The 17,744-nt window shown below is 40.8% G+C and overlaps 1 protein-coding gene across 2 annotated transcripts in view; it reads right to left on the bottom strand.

Moving 5' to 3' along the window:
* Positions 1 to 17,744, bottom strand: part of LOC134791283 (uncharacterized) — a 183,070-nt gene that overhangs the window by 19,283 nt on the left and 146,043 nt on the right. For both annotated transcript variants that reach the window (XM_063762274.1, XM_063762275.1), the window contains exon 3: positions 11,929 to 11,992. In XM_063762274.1, the coding sequence (XP_063618344.1) occupies positions 11,929 to 11,992 (64 nt within the window). The remainder of the gene's footprint in view (positions 1 to 11,928; positions 11,993 to 17,744) is intronic.

Genomic DNA, 17,744 nt, shown 5'->3' with positions numbered 1-17,744 from the left:
AGTCAGATAGAACTACTGCTTCCTTGATTTGGAAGTTTAAGATGCTCACCATAAAGGATGATTTACGCTAGACCGGGCCGGGGCCGAGCCGGAGCTTCTTGGAAAGTACCACGTGATCACTGATCAGCCGTCAAAGAAAATGGCACGGCCCGGTCTAGCGTGGGGGTAGCCCGGTCAGGGTGTCGGTAATAGGATAGTTAACGCTATATCAATTCCAAAGATTAATTAAGGACGTTGTTTACTGTTACATGTATGACATAAACAACAACCGTATTACAACGAAGGAATCCGCCGTTGATTTCCTTGGTATGTTCAAATTGTTACCCATCCGTTATAGTTCCGAGTTGAACGCACGGGAAGAACAAATACATAAGAACCGCTTCATAATAGAAGCAACAAGTAGTAACGCAGTGGGAAGTGTATAAACAGTATGGCATTGTCAAGAACATGATTAAAGCGTCTTACGCACCCAAAAACACAAATATTCCTGAGTTTATTTATGGACGTTTTCTATGTATTTTAAGTGTTTTAATACTTTTAATACTAATACATAAATATAGATAATCATTTTATCTATTAATATTAAATTATCCTCCAGTACACAAAAAACAAGCCTTACTACCTACTACCTACCCAACCTAGCCCAACGGCTAGGTAGAATTGTGTAAATTTTAATTTATTTATAATCATAAATAAAAAAACAACCTGTAGCGGCACTTGCACTCCAAAAATCTTACTTTTTTACACAGGTACCTACTACAGCGCATAATCTTTCCCGCGGTTATAGGTAGGTACTGCATATATTAGTGAACAAGCTACATATTGCATCAATATCAAATCCGATGAGATTTTTAAGGTTGGATTGCTGATACTGTCATAGATCTGTTTCCATTCGTGCAGATACTTATAATGTTACGACTCATTGTTGGATTTTTCTTAGATTTCGGTGCTGAGACTTGGTGAAGCCCTTTTCGGTGATATCGAGGAAATTAAAAATCCAAGAAGTTTTAGCTATACGAACGTAATTTAGGCTCACTTCAGATGTAGCCGGGAAACCGCTAATATAACAAGAAGGACTACCGTTAGTAACATATCTACTGTGCCATACTTGTTGTAACCGCGGTGGCCGCAGAATTCTCATCGCGGCAATTAAAAGCAGCAGGCATTTAATTAATTTAATTAAACCAAACCACAGGGTCGGCGATATCTACGTTGGTAATTACTAAATAGTGCGAATTATTGTAAAAGTGGACGAGTGAATTTCTCTGATGTGATACTGTGTAATAAGCCATTAACCCGTCATCCAATTTGTGGTAACGGCACAGAATAAATAATAGTACTACCGTACAGAAAGGAAACTTCCTGCAAAACCAAAGTTTGACAGCGGTTCAGAGTTGAATCATGCTGTCCCTTTCTAATAGATGGCACTATCCCTTTCGGCTATTTAGGGTTGTCAAAATTCAAGCCATTATCTTATCTGTGGTCGTGCACGCAAAGGGACGTCAAGTTGTGCAACCCTAATAATTGCTCGGAGTAATGCTGCATGAGCCGAGCGGAGCCGAGTTTGGCCGAAGTCAGGAGTTTCGCACCCCTGCCTACACACAGTAAATGTTATGTTACTTTTAGGGATCATCTAGAGCTAGACAAACCATCCTTATTAGGTTCCTTCGGGAGGCAATCAGGAAAGCACTAAGATGCGGCAATTTTCACTTAATTAAGTGTTATTCACGCTATAAATATTCATGGAGTCGGACTCGTTTGTCCAGGGTAAGGCGCGGAATCAAGCTGCATTTTTTACATTCCGTCGTTACTATGTTGATGTCTCTAGGCCATAAACGGGTGACTTCAAAGACATTCAGGGGAGTTTCACTTGCTAATCAAGCTTCTGCGATCTTAATAGGAAACAAGAAGTGTTTTAAGATTTTTGTCTATTTTTGTGTGCGTAGAGTAGCATGTAGAGAATGGCATTTAAGGTCCGGTCTAACGTGAGTCATAGACCGGACCGTAGCTTCCGGCGCTTACTTTTCTATGACATGACAGGCGATCACGTGCTGCTTTCCATAGAAAACGATGCGCCGGAAGCTCCGGCCCAGACTTGGCCCGGTCTAACGTGAGTCATCCTTAAATGTTAAATTATATTAAAGCTTCTGCCCGTGACGTTGTCTGCGTGGGATAGTGATGACCATGATTACTGACAAAAACTATCCTATGTCCTTCCTCAAGCATCAAATTATCACCATACGAAATTTAATCTACTTCAATTTAAGCGTGAAGGGATAAAAGACAGACAGACAGAGTTACTTCCGCATTTATAATATTCAGTAGCGATTGGGGATAAAGATTCTTGAATGACACTCAAAGGATGCAGCAGAAGAAGGCCCCCACTTGCTGTTCAATATCGACAATCGTGATAAGTCCGCAGTAAAACATTACATAAGAACATAAATCGACCTTGATCGGTCGTTGTAGAGTTGTAGAATCTTTAGGGGCCTACGTCCAGCAGACGTCTTGCGACTGATGATGACGAATAAATAGGCACTGGCGGTTTCAGAATGCAGCACAATGGAACAGCAAATCAGCTGTAATTTGCCATAGCACGACTTAAGGCGACGACGCTGCATGCTCGATTGCTCGAGTCAAGTTGCAATAAACGAGATGAGTCGTCTATTCATCAACATGCCAATTGACAGTTCACACTGACAATTCCCTGCAGATTTCTGGGTTGGTAATACTTGGTAAGTTACGACAGTAGGTACAGAGCGTTATTGTTTACTTGTTGGACCAGCAATGTACGATAAATTGACAATGTCAGGCGGCAATTGTCAGTGTGATGAACTGTTTCACTACTGGCCTGCTTGCTGCTGGCGGGCCTGGTAAATTATCAAAATGTTTGTTAAATTCATTTTAGTAGATTTTGATTGCATTGTCGGTTATCTTAAGTACAAGACTTATATTAAATAGGCAGAAATTATATAAAAATGTACAGCCAATTCGTTAAAAATTTGTCCATGCAAGTGAGGCAGTTCAATACGCTCAAATAAAACCCTGTATTGTTGAGAATTGCCTGCATTTTTGTCTGCGCGGGTTCCATTAATTTTTATTATTAGAAAAGTAAAGACTTTTAGACCTCCATCTAGAGAGTCAATTTCTAATAATAAAAATTAATCCGGTTCCCTTCGGGAACGCGATGTGGTACCATACCTCCAGGCGGGTGGAGATACAGGGTCGAGTACAGTTAGTAGTTACACACCTATGAAAAACTATAAACTCGAGCGAAACTATGGAGCGCGCGCAAAGGCACGGGTATGCGGCCTTAAATCGGATACCAATTACTCCACGTCGCCCTGAGTAATGGTAGTTTTTGATGAGAGATCGTCTAACAAGAGAATGCCGCTATTCTGACCCGTAGTCCTTTAAAACAGGCTCGGGTAAGTCAGTCTGGGATAGGTAGGTAAGTACTACATAAACTACATATGTACAATCAGCAACATTAGTAGCGGATGAAACAACGCACCCAATTTATCTGCGATCGTGGAATACTTTTCCAAATAAGGTATTATATCTGGGAGACCGAGTTTTGCTCGGAAAACATCTAAAAACTCAAATGCGCGTTTTCCCAGAGATAGACGACTAGCTAGATCGATTTATCGCCGCCGAAAATAAATCGAAATACATTAGAGCCGTTTCCCCAATATATATATAAGAATTGCTCGTTTAAAGGTATTAGATAGATATATAATGTCTCTACAGTTCGCGTTCTAAAGTACTCAAATTGTTCTTCATAAACGGACTTGTATCTTTTTGTTAGGCTATCAGCGATGGTACTTTTGGCGCGTAGTTTGATCCGGTACTTTTGATGCTGACTGTATTTGATTAAGATGCAATGGTTAAGAGAAAAATAAGTAACCTAATTTATTACTTGTTTATTAAAACCACGGCACGATGGTGAGCGGATATCAGCCTACATATGCTTGCGAATTCAAAGGTGTCACAAGAAAACAGTTAAAAGAGTCCTTCTTTCTTATTTTCACTTGTAACTTGCGGTCCTGGTTAGGAATAACTACTAAATGTACCAACAAAGCACGTTAGGTACCTATAATCTAGAATTCATAGATAGCTACGAAACCGCCAGTTCTCATATAATAAATTAATCCCAACGTTACGATCGAATCGGTGTCGGAATCACAGCAAAAAGCCCCGTCTCCGAGGAATCGAGAGCGTGGGACTTGCATACATTACACATTCGAGAAAAACTTATCCACTCTCGACTTTAAAAAAATCATATATATCAAATGTTTATATAGCTTATATTACCTTATTCCCATAATCGATAATTCTCCAATCTGTTATGTCAATTGTTACAAATATCAAGTTTATTCCGAAGGAAATAAAGGTGATATTCCAGAAATGATTGAACAAAACGAAGTCAAAGAATATATCAATAGAGATTTAGATTTATTGATATCAGCTATTAGTCTAATTTATATTGTAATTGGAAGATCATCTTTTGTTGTCGAGGTGTGAAGCCGCGATTACCATAACTTATTGTATTGTCAGTTGATTGTACTGTCTTAGAGTAATTGGTTGGAATACTTGGAATTGATATGATTTACTTACTGCATAGACTCTGTGCGATAGATATTTATGATCCTTGGTACTGTTTGTTTAAAAAGCTGCAGGGAACTGTTGATGTATTCTTACTTGCTCCCTTTTATATATGTATTTTATATTTACCTATTCTAAAATTGCGTCATGTATCACTCCTGTAATATTTGTTGTAATTAGCATTTCGTCGTTGCGCTTACCAAATCTTATATGTGCGAGATCTTAATCAAATGAATTAACACCTTATGTATTTTGTAGCGAGGTAACTATTTGTCAATCAAAAATCGAACACATATCAGCTTTGAAAAGCGCAACGACGATTTTCCTAAATGTTGAAGAACTCGTTTTTACTTAATTATGAACAATCTCTTATAAATATGATTGTGAAAATTATAATAATTTTTTATCCTAACCTTTTCCTTTATTTACTGGCCGGAAGAAGCACAAAATCGGGAGTTATGGAGAACCAGGAGATAGGTCTTTGCCCAGCACTTTTTGTCTTTGGACACTCAAATAGGATTAAACAAACATTCCCCAATTATACTTGGTCAAGCAAATCTTGTCAGTAGAAAAAGGCGGCAAATTTGAAAAATGTAGGCACGAAGGGATATCGTCTCATACAAAATTTGAATTTCGCGCCTTTTTCTACTGACAAGATTTGCTTGACCATCTATATCTTTTAAGAATCAGACTGAATCAGTCGTATTGGTCGTATTGTATCTCATAGCGTCAACACAGCTCATCCTGAGGAGTTCTGTTGACCTAAAGGGGCCCACTGATTAACAGAGTCCGCCGGACCGTATCGGCCTGTCAGTTAGAATAAAATTTTGACAGTTCCGAACAACTGACAGGCCGATACCGGCCGGCGGACTGTTAATCAGTGGGCCCCTTAAGTCACTATAAATACCACAATGGAGCAAAGTAATGCCGCTACCGGAAAACTCCGCCAGTGATCTTAAAAACCACAATGTAATTTACTACGACAGTAAAGGCTGAACATGCTAAATGTCTTAAAATGAGCATAGAGCATAGACAACCCACCACAGACCACCTTAACTATTAGACGCAGCACAAGACAATCGACTATCGAGGTTACGCGCTCCCGTACAAATTTAGTAGGTATGAGAGCGCGAGCGCTTATTATCATAATTACTCAAAAGTTGTAACTTGTAATACAAGCGGATGTCACATTTTGACAGCTTTTGCTAGAACTAGGGTAGCTTGGTAAGCTTGTATTACAAGTTACAAGCTTTTGAGAAGCGGGCCCTTGGGGCCCATTTCTCGAACGGTATTAGTCTAATATTATTTGTGTGTTGCCATGGTAACCCATACGATTTGACAGTTCGTGGACTAATATTATTAGTCAAATACCGTTCGAGAAATAGGCCCCAGTAGGCCTAGCACATGATTGGCGCGACAGAATCTCGCAGCGAGATAGACTACCCGTCTTTTTCTAACTATGTTAGTAAAAGAGGGACGGGAGATAGACTACCCGTCTTTTTCTAACTATGTTAGTAAAAGAGGGACGGGTAGTCTATCTCGCCGCGAGATACTGTCGCGCCAATCATGTGCTAGTCCAGCAGTAGGTACACGTGTACATTATATATAAATAAAAAAAAAGCTTTAGAATTGTACTTGGGCTGTTATAGTAAAACGGTGTAAAATACAACGCAGGTGTGCTGCTTAAATCGTAGCATTTTACAAGTAAAATTGCACCTATGTGTGGTTAAGTGTGCTCTCTGTAGACGCCTCATAATGCGGTGTCTGTGTAGGGTGTGCATTACTGTGCAACCCGCAAAGTGCAGTATTGTGTCTCTGGAAAGCGTCCTCGCAACTGGAAAACACTTCAGTCATAAATCTTCTTGTAAATCATTCTAACGCCACGTAGTGAAAGTTACTTTTAAAATAGGATTTAAGTAAACAGCGCTTTAAATGACTTATGCAATATTGACTGATTGAATGTTGCGTTTTATCTTTGCAAATTTAGTTTTGTGTGTAGAATTTTACTTTCTAATAAAGCTACATTATTTTGGAGCAGTTGTAGTAGTTTATTAGTAATATGTTGGTAACAATTTGTAGAAGATATACACGCCCAGGCTCGTGATGTACCTATTTTATTTTTATGTGACAGTATTCTAACATATGTATAAGTTGTATTTTTAGATAGCCTATTATGATGTCCCACTGCTGGGCAAAGGCCTCTCCCCTTGTCTTCCACGAATCCCGAAGTTGTTATATACATATTACTAAACTGAGGTTTGCAGGCATGAATTCAGTAAGATTCCCGTGGTATGAATTTTATGAATTACAGTTTCCTTTCAAAAAATCAATAAAGCCCGCGCCGCATATGCGCAGTTGAAACCCGTATGGACTTCCACAGTCATCACTCGCCGCACCAAGCTAAGGGTTTTCAACTCGAACGTAAAGTCGGTCCTCCTATATGGATGCGAGACATGGCCCGTCAAGCAAGACATAACCAGTAGACTCCAGGTGTTTGTAAACAAGTGTTTGCGGCGAATCGTAGGAGTCTACTGGCCACGGACCATCTCCAATGTTAAACTATGGGAACTGACTGGCCAAAACCCTTTAGCTAAGGAGATACTTCTGCGGAAATGGCGCTGGATAGGACATGTTTTACGAAGGCCGAACAATCACCTATCCAAGCAAGGGCTGACCTGGAAAATTCCCGGAAAAAGAGGACAAGGTCGCCCACGTACCACCTGGAGGCGCACAGTGGAAAAAGAGGCGGCATCAGTTGGCCTCGGCTGGGCGGAGCTGGAAGAGGCCGCGCTGGACCGCGAAGAATGGAAATCCCTTCTGAGAGCCCTATGTCCCTGATGAGGGATAACAGGATATCATCATCAATCACAGTTTCCTTTATTTTACTAGTTCTAATCCTTTCCATTCATGGTTTTACGAAAAAATGGCCGAATAACTAAATACTTCTTCAAACTGCTGTCAACTTATCCAATTCTAACTTAAAAAAAAAGAAAATAAAAATAAAGCGTTTGTTCTCAATCTTACTTACAACTAAATACCTAAATGCATTCTTCTGCCAAACCACAGAGCGGTTTGTTGGCAGACGAGGCTCCTATAAGTTTATGTAAGCTAGGTAGTTTATAAATGTAACTTAAACTTATCTGCTTAACCCTTTACCGCATCCGTAGCCAGAGATGTGACTTATTTGAAATACTTGTATTTAAAATGCAAATATAAAATGCAAAATACCTTTTTTGTATTTTGTATTTAAATACCTTTTGAAGAAAACTATTTTGTATTTTATTTGAAATGGTTTTTGGGACCTATTTTCTATTTTCAAAATACAAAATACTTTATAGTAGCTAATGTAGGTAGGAGAGTTACATCTCTTCTGATGTTACAGTCCTGGCAACTCTTTCGTTGGTACTGTTTAGTAACGTCGCACATGACCACAATTGTAGCGAGTGGTTAAAAAAGTAGAATCTTGAGTGTTGCGAGGGTTTCAAGGTACGAGAGGAGAGGAGAACAAACTTTTCTGCCCTGGTGAAACACAAACGAGACGTTTTAATCACACCAACGAGAGGCATTATACTAGCTGTGAAACATTATAAATCTAAATTAATGCTTTTAAAAATTGCCCGTTAAAAACCATCATCTATCCATCCTACCGGTTAATATGAGCAAACAAGTAGAAATTTACACTTTAGATAGAAGACTGATTGACACACTGTTTTCAAAAAATAAAGAGAGTCTTATCAACTCGGAAATTCCGAGTAAACTTTTTTAATTCAGACTAGGTATTCACTGTTCAGAGTGCCTTTTATCGCAAAGTATTTGTATTTTTAAAAAGTATTTTGAAAATACCTATTTTATACAAATTCAAAAACTATTTTGTATTTTGCATTTGAAATAGTATATTAAGGAAGTATTTGTATTTTGTATTTAAATACTTTTTATAAAGTATTTTTCACATCTCTGTCCGTAGCCCTATAGGTTAGTGTATTAATGATGGCAATAACAAGTTAAAACCTATAAATAACGGTCAGTACTTAAATGAAGTCTTTCGCTAAAGAAAATAAATAAGAAAACACGACATTATTATTAACTAGAAGACGTTAAGAATTTAATGGCCAATCTAGGAATTAGATGAAAACAGTTAACTTTGACGATGCAGTACCGCCAGCTTACACAAAACTAGCTTAACAGTGCCTACGGAAAATTTCCAGACTTATCTTTCCACATAGTCGTGGAGGATCTCGGAAATTTCTCAAAATTTTATCAATTCCTAGTTGGAAATTGCTTTGTTATGTTATATCTAGTGCGACCACCGATACCGAGTTTACAATTGCACGTTAAGATAAGTTCCTTACATAATAAACTAGCTTTTGCCCGCGGCTTCGCACGCGCAGGAGAGTTTTTTTAATTTTGTTTTTTTTTTTACGGACTGAACAGTGACTGACCTTAGTCTCACCTGCTGGAAAGTGATGACAAGGCCGAAGGTGTAGGGTTGTAAAAAAACGGTTTTTTTTTCTAACTTGAGAATAAACATGAAAAAAAAAACCGTAAAAAAAAACGTTTTTTTTCTGGAGTACGTTTTTTTTCAAAAGTATGAAAACTCAAAATTTGCAAGGCAGTTAATACTTTTATATGGTTGTTTTACTTGTTTTAGACTTTATGTCAGTTTATGTTAACCATTAAACCAATTTAATTTAACAACTTTGATTAATAACAACATAAATGAAATCTGTAGTGGTAGTTATCGCAATTTACTGTTGGCAACACCAACGCCTCTCGTCGCCGCATCGGGGAATTCAGGGATTCCCCAAAAATTACTTAGTTTTAAGTTACATATACAAATAAATCACGAAAAACCGCTATTGTGGCATATTTTTGTTCATCTAAAAAAAAACCTAATTTAGAAAAAATACCATGGTGCCAGGTTTATTTTCATGTTTTTTTTCATAAATTTGAAAAAAAAACATTTGGTTTTTTTTTCTATTTGCAACCCTACGAAGGTGTAGCTCACTAGTTCAGTAAAAGCTTATTCACAGTATTCACTCTTGACTTGAAGACACCAATTGTAATTATATCGATTAATCGAGCTCGACTTATTTAATATAATCTAATGTACGTTTTGTACCTAACACCTTTTAATTTATATTTTTTATTTATGTAGTTGTAGCCTTTTGTACCTATAGCACCTCCTTATACACTACATTAGTGGTTCTCCCTTGGATTGCTAGAGGACGATAAACATTGGGACTCAACTTTAGAGGAAGCTGCGTTGTGCGATTCTCCCTTCAAGCTGCGTGAACTTTTCATAATAATGTTAGTTTTTTGTCAACTTACTGACCCGTTAAGTCTCTGGGAAAAATATAAGGACAGTTTTTCGGACGACATTAAACGGCAACTTGAGAGAGAATTGCAAAATGGTGCGGAGTTTTACATGGATGAAGTGTATCAGTGTGTGTGATTTGCTGATACCTAGCGGAGGTGTCACGGTTTACCTCGGGGTGGGTTTGCTGATGCTGATACCTAGCTACTGCTTCTCTGTGTACATCAGGGTTAATTTTTTGGTAATTGCTTACGGCAGCTTGGTGATCTGATGATTTGTTTTGCATATATTTATTTGCGGCAGCTTTTAGTTGTTTGTTCCGTGTAGTATTCGTGAACCTGGCACGGCGTTTTTTAGTAACTGTTTTGGTAGCGGTAAGAGATAATGATGAGTCTGATTCTAAATGGGGTGGTAATCTCCTCATTCCTTCTCGTGGTAATCTTCTTGGCAACCACAGAGAGGAGTGAAGAAGGGGGCTCCGATATTGTGGGTCTTACGAGTAATTCACTGCGAATATATACGTCAAAATGACCGCTAGACAAATCACTTGAAAATCTTAGTCGGCCCACCGGATTACCCACAGTACCAACTCTCACGTATAGCTCATTGTTGCGGTAAACTTCGAAAACCCACGGAAACAGTTGTCCTGCCGCTACCAACTCGCAGAGACTTCCGTAAGTAAACGGGCGCGACATTTCAAGGCAGTATTCAACGGAGCTGGAGTAATTATCACCGTTACTGTTAATGAGACATAATAACAAACTCCTCCCAGTTGGCCACCACGTGACTAACGATTTGCTCACGCACCTCCCTGGCCATCACCTGCGTATCATACAGAAGATAGGAGATGGCGCGAAACAGCCGGCCTAGCCAAGGTTACAATCGCTATCGCTTCGACAACGAAAAGCATTATGTCTCTCTATCACTCTTCCATATTAGCGCGACAGTGACAGTTGCGTTTCGATCGCTACGGAGAGTATGCGATTGGCATCTTGGCTACGCGGCCTGACAGGCTCCATCTCCAATTATAGGTACTACAGTGTGAGCCAACATGGTCCCATCAATATACAACAATTCAACAGCCATTGTAGGTATTAGTGAAATTTTCCCTGAGCTAATAGCTAAAAAAATTTACTTTAAGGCATTGCATTCTCAAAAGTCTGGATCACGTGTGGCTGTAAATCAGCGTGTATGTTACTACCGTCTATGCTATCTTCGTAATTAGCATTTCCCCACCAGGGGCCATAGTTCACGTCGGCTACGTTATATTTTAATTTTGATCCCATTTTTGTAATTAGCGTCCCACAAAACCATGGAAATGATACCCATATTGATATTTTGAAATTTCAACCCCATTGCACCCCCACCAGGGGGATGATTGTTCACTTCGGCTACGTTAATTTTAATTTTGATGCCATTTTTGTTATTAGCGTCTCAAAATACTATGAAAACGATACCCATATTGATATTTTGAGATATCAACACTATTGGGGACTTTTCCCCCTCTTAGGGTTTCAATTTTCAAAAAACCTGAAACACGTGTTTACTCATTTATCTTTAGGAATACTCCTGTGAAATTTGGAATAAAATAGTCTAACTAATCTTGTTTCCCCATACAAACTTTGGACCCCCATTTCACTCCTTTAGGGGATGAATTTTGAAAAATCCTTTCTTAGTGGACCCCTAGACCTTATAAGGAATCTAGTTGCCAAATTTGGACTTTCTAGTCCCAGCGGTTTGGGCTGTGCGTTGATTTAAGTCAGTCAGTCAGTCAGGTCTTTCACGTTTATATATTTAGATTAGTGAATAAGTCTCTAAATATAGATTACTTATATTTATAGTACCTACTTATCTTAAATAAGTATTTTTTCATTCTTTTATCATGTTGGCAATCTAGAGCTTCGTGAAACTTGCACAAAACATTATGATACCTACAAACCTAATATACTACAAGTGAGATGGACTGCGAGTAAGTCAAATCAAAAAATATTAGGCCCTAGGTTTCTTACCTTGGAGATCGGCTCCTCACTCCACCCCCCGCAGCCTGCCATGCCTTCCAGTAGTGTTAGTTCACTGAAACAAAAGAAAAACACCGTTACTCATCACTTTAATGAACTAGTATCTAGTAGTAGTAGTACTAGTAGTTACAATTCGTTTAGATTTGGATCTTGTTGTGATACGAACGAACTTGGTACGAACTTGATGATCGCTCCCTCTGATTGGTGCGCTCACGTAGTTTGCAATGTATTTATAAGTAGGTAATAAAGGGGCCCACTGATTAACAGTCCGCGGACGGTATCGGCCTGTCAGTTGTTAGGAACTGTCAAAATTTTGTTCTAACTGACAGGCCGATACCGTCCGGCGAACTGTTAATCAGTGGGCCCCTTAACAATATGTCTTGTCATTTGTTTTTGTGGCGGTGAAGCTCCGAGAAGATCTTTATCACATTTGTTCTATAGTCTGTATCTTTAGGTAAGTATTTAAATAAAAGTCCCCAAACAAACAATTTGTACATTTTCGGGTAGTTATAACATTTATTGGTTAACCAACCAAATGCAAAACCGCCTGGATCAGTCACTACATTATTTGATCATGTAATGTTTTCACCTACCCTCAACTGGCTTAAGGAGCCATTTTATTAGGGTTCCGTACCCAAAGGGTAAAACGGGACCCTATTACTAAGACTTCGCTGTCCGTCCGTCCGTCCGTCCGTCCGTCCGTCCGTCCGTCCGTCCGTCTGTCACCAGGCTGTATCTCACGAACCGTGATAGCTAGACAGTTGAAATTTTCACAGATGATGTATTTCTGTTGCCGCTATAACAACAAATACTAAAAACAGAATAAAATAAAGATTTAAATGGGGCTCCCATACAACAAACGTGATTTTTGACCAAAGTTAAGCAACGTCGGGAGTACTGACCAGTACTTGGATGGGTGACCGTTTTTTTTTTGGTTTTTTTTTTGCATTATGGTACGGAACCCTTCGTGCGCGAGTCCGACTCGCACTTGCCCGGTTTTTTGTAGATTTTGTTTACTTTTATTTAAATACCTAAATATACAGAGTATAGGTGAATAGGTATAAGACAAAAGTCAGTTCAGTCTGGTATATTGTCGCGTGTATTTTTTACTCAGCCATATTGATGATAACGATGACTATCCTTATATTTTATCATTTTCATTTTACTTTCCAGCTCAATCATTAAATTTTATTAAACATAAACTTTATAACCACTTTGCATTTATAAAAATGGAGGTAGTACTTATACGACCACATTTTTACTATAAAAAGCACCGTCTATATTTATACGGGACCGGTCGTCGTTGTCACCCGGCAAGTTGAAATATTACTATGCAGATTACAAATATGTGCGTGGAAAGTGAGATTGTCACTTGATAATTGAGTATGGCAGATTATCTTCAACCCTGTTTATCTTTAGGATGCCCAAAGGAGTGATTTGCTCACTGAGGACGGAGAGACGGACATGTGATGGAGAAGATAAGCTGAGGAAGTAATATTCCCACTTTCAACTTCTTTTTTGACGTGAAACGTAGGTGAACGTCTTTAAAAACCCGTAGAGGGGCTCGGATCAAAAACCGATGTAACGAAAAAGTGTTATGGCGCGGCGGCTTATATCTCCGAAACTATAATACCTATAAACATAGTTTTGATATAGATATATATAAAAAAGTAGCCATTACTCGGAACAGCACGTGCCGCTGACATAGATGGCGCTGATTCTGCGCTAGACACGACGTATTCGGAGCTAAAATGACCCCTATTTTCAGTGTTCATTTAGTAATGACTCATCAGCCCATTAACCGATTTCGGTAAAATTGATGTCATTTGATAGATCTTATTTAATTTTAATGAGATATGAGTAAAATAAAGCACGCGGAATTATAATAAGCTGCTAAAAATTAAAAATGTGACAGTTTTTACAGAATTATTATCACTGCTCTTGTTTGAGGCCACCGTGTGCGAAAATTAAGGTACAACACTGACGCAAAATACCTGAAGTAGTAAGATGAAGCAAAAATGGTTCTTTACATACCACATTTACCCTAGTAAAACATGCTAATCTCCTCGAATAATGCATTAGAATCTATGGCGTCGCGGCGGCGCGAGTTACTTTGATAGAACACATAGACCGTATGACGGCTGCTTGACCATCTCGAGTTCCTATTGCTAATTACTATCTTAGTTAGGTACTTTCTGATGTACCTATGGGTAAAACATATTTTAGATAGGTCACTTCTGTGAAAAATACTATAAAAGGTAACGACTCTGGTACATATATATCCCGTTTTTCTCATTTGAGTCTCAAGTACTGAAAAAAATTATTCCGCCTGTAAAGGTGCCGCGTAAAAAATTGCTTTTAGATTCCTTAAATTTGCGATGGCTACAGGAAAGACACGAACGAGTTTGCTATAAAACGTGTATTACCCGTATAAAATATCTATTCTCGTAATTTTGGTGTGTTATTTACAAAAAATTGTACCTAATCGTTACATTCATTACTCCAAAATGAATTGATCATATAATTAAATAGGTGTGACGCTGTAATTAATTATTTTAAAATTACCTATCAAATGCTGTATTCAAGTTCATTTAGATACAGTGAATCATTATGACCCCAAATAATCTTTACAGATAAAATTTAAGATATTACTCAAAATTCATCAAGCATTCGCGAGATGCGCGACTTCGGTATTCAAACACAAAGCAATAGTACAAGAGTCTAACTAAATGCGAAGGCCGAAGGCTGAGATCTGCGTAGGACCGATTCGAAGGTCCGAAGTGTCTGACAGACGCGCGCCTCCCGCGACTTTTCCAAGTATTTTAAAGTACAAGTGTCTACATCGCAAGATCCAAAGGCTGACATCGCGTAGGGCCGAAGGCCCGAAGCATCCAGGAGGTCAGTTCTAAACACAGGTCAATAATACAAGTGTCTAAATGCGAAGACCGAAGGCCCGAAGCGTCCAGGATGTCAGTGGTTAAACACAGAACTGACAGCCTGGACACTTCGGGCCTTCAGCCCTACGCGGAGCTCGGCCTTCACATTTAGACACTTGTACTATTGTTCTGTGCTAAAGCACTGACGTCCTAAACACTTCGGGCCTTCGGCCCTATGCGAAGCTCGGCCTTCAGCCTTCGCATTTAGACACTTGTACTATTGTTCTGTGTTTAAGCACTAACATCCTGGACGCTTCGGGCCTTCGGCCCTACGCGGAGCTCGGCCTTCGGCCTTCGCATTTAGACACTTGTACTATTGCTCTGTGCTAAAGCACTGACATTCTAGACGCTCCGGGCCTTCGGATCTACGCGGAGCTTGGCCTTTGGCCTTCGCATTTAGACACTTATACTATTGTTATGTGTTTAAGCACAAACATCCTGGACGCTTCGGGCCTTCGGCCTTCGCATTTAGACACTTGTACTATTGCTCTATGCTAAAGAACTGAAGTCCTAAACACTTCGGGCCTTCGGCCCTATGCGAAGCTCGGCCTTCAGCCTTCGCATTTAGACACTTGTACTATTGTTCTGTGTTTAAGCACTAACATCCTGGACGCTTCGGGCCTTCTGCCCTAAGCGGAGCTCGGCCTTCGCATTTAGACACTTGTACTATTGCTCTGTGCTAAAGCACTGACATTCTGGACGCTTCGGGCCTTCGGCCCTACGCGGAGCTCGGCCTTCGGCCTTCGCATTAAGACACTTGTACTATTGTTCTGTGCTAAAGCACGGACATCCTGGACGCTTCGGGCCTTCGGCCTTCGGCCTTCGCACTTAGACACTTATACCTTATACTATTGTTCTGTGTTTAACCAATAACATCCTGGACGCTTCGGGCCTTCGGCCCTACGCGGAGCTCGGCCTTCGGCCTTCGAATTTAGACACTTATACTATTGTTCTGTGTTTAAGCACTAACATCCGTGACGCTTCGGGCTTTCGGCCCTACGCGGACCTCGGCCTTCGGCCTTCGCATTTAGACACTTGTACTATGGTTCTGTGTTTAAGCACTAATATCCTGGACGCTTCGGGCCTTCGGTCCTACGCAAGAGTCTAACTAAATGCGAAGGCCGAAGGCTGAGATCTGCGTAGGACCGATTCGAAGGTCCGAAGCGTCTGACAGACGCGCGCCTCCCGCGACTTTTCCAAGTATTTTAAAGTACAAGTGTCTACATCGCAAGATCCAAAGGCTGACATCGCGTAGGGCCGAAGACCCGAAGCATCCAGGAGGTCAGTTCTAAACACAGGTCAATAATACAAGTGTCTAAATGCGAAGACCGAAGGCCGAGCTCCGCGTAGGGCCGAAGGCCCGAAGCGTCCAGGATGTCAGTGGTTAAACACAACTGACAGCCTGGACACTTCGGGCCTTCAGCCCTACGCGGAGCTCGGCCTTCACATTTAGACACTTGTACTATTGTTCTGTGCTAAAGCACTGACGTCCTAAACACTTCGGGCCTTCGGCCCTATGCGAAGCTCGGCCTTCAGCCTTCGCATTTAGACACTTGTACTATTGCTCTGTGCTAAAGCACTGACATTCTAGACGCTCCGGGCCTTCGGATCTACGCGGAGCTTGGCCTTTGGCCTTCGCATTTAGACACTTATACTATTGTTATGTGTTTAAGCACAAACATCCTGGACGCTTCGGGCCTTCGGCCTTCGCATTTAGACACTTGTACTATTGCTCTATGCTAAAGCACTGACGTCCTAAACACTTCGGGCCTTCGGCCCTATGCGAAGCTCGGCCTTCAGCCTTCGCATTTAGACACTTGTACTATTGTTCTGTATTTAAGCACTAACATCCTGGACGCTTCGGGCCTTCTGCCCTAAGCGGAGCTCGGCCTTCGCATTTAGACACTTGTACTATTGCTCTGTGCTAAAGCACTGACATTCTGGACGCTTCGGGCCTTCGGCCCTACGCGGAGCTCGGCCTTCGGCCTTCGCATTAAGACACTTGTACTATTGTTCTGTGCTAAAGCACGGACATCCTGGACGCTTCGGGCCTTCGGCCTTCGGCCTTCGCACTTAGACACTTATACCTTATACTATTGTTCTGTGTTTAAGCAATAACATCCTGGACACTTCGGGCCTTCGGCCCTACGCGGAGCTCGGCCTTCGGCCTTCGCATTTAGACACTTGTACTATGGTTCTGTGTTTAAGCACTAACATCCTGGACGCTTCGGGCCTTCGGTCCTACGCGGAACTCGGCCTTCGGCCTTCACATTTAGACACTTGTACTATTGTTCTGTGCTAAAGCACTGATGTCCTAAACACTTCGGGCCTTCGGCCCTATGCGAAGCTCAGCCTTCAGCCTTCGCATTTAGACACTTGTACTATTGTTCTGTGTTTAAGCACTAACATCCTGGACGCTTCGGGCTTTCGGCCCTACGCGGAGCTCGGCCTCCGGCCTTCGCATTTAGACACTTGTACTATTGTTCTGTGTTTAAGCACTAACATCCTGGACGCTTCGGGCCTTCGGCCCTACGCGGAGCTCGGCCTTCGGCCTTCGCATTTAGACACTTGTACAATTGTTCTGTGCTTAAGCACTGACGTCCTAAACGCTTCGGGCCTTCGGCCCTATGCGGAGCTCGGCCTTCAACCTTCGCATTTAGATACTTGTACTATTATTCTGTGTTTAAGCACTAACATCCTGGACGCTTCGGGCCTTCGGCCCTACGCGGACCTCGGCCTTCGGCCTTCGCATTTAGACATTTGTACTATTGTTCTGTGCTAAAGCACTGACATCCTGGACGCTTCGGGCCTTCGGCCCTACGCGGAGCTCGGCCTTCGGCCTTCGCATAGATACTTATACTATTGTTCTGT

Source organism: Cydia splendana, chromosome 6 (assembly GCF_910591565.1).
Source record: "Cydia splendana chromosome 6, ilCydSple1.2, whole genome shotgun sequence".
NCBI classification, from domain to species: domain Eukaryota; kingdom Metazoa; phylum Arthropoda; class Insecta; order Lepidoptera; family Tortricidae; genus Cydia; species Cydia splendana.
The sequence above is the reverse complement of the archived record's forward strand: the minus strand, read 5'-3'. Positions and strand labels throughout refer to the sequence as shown.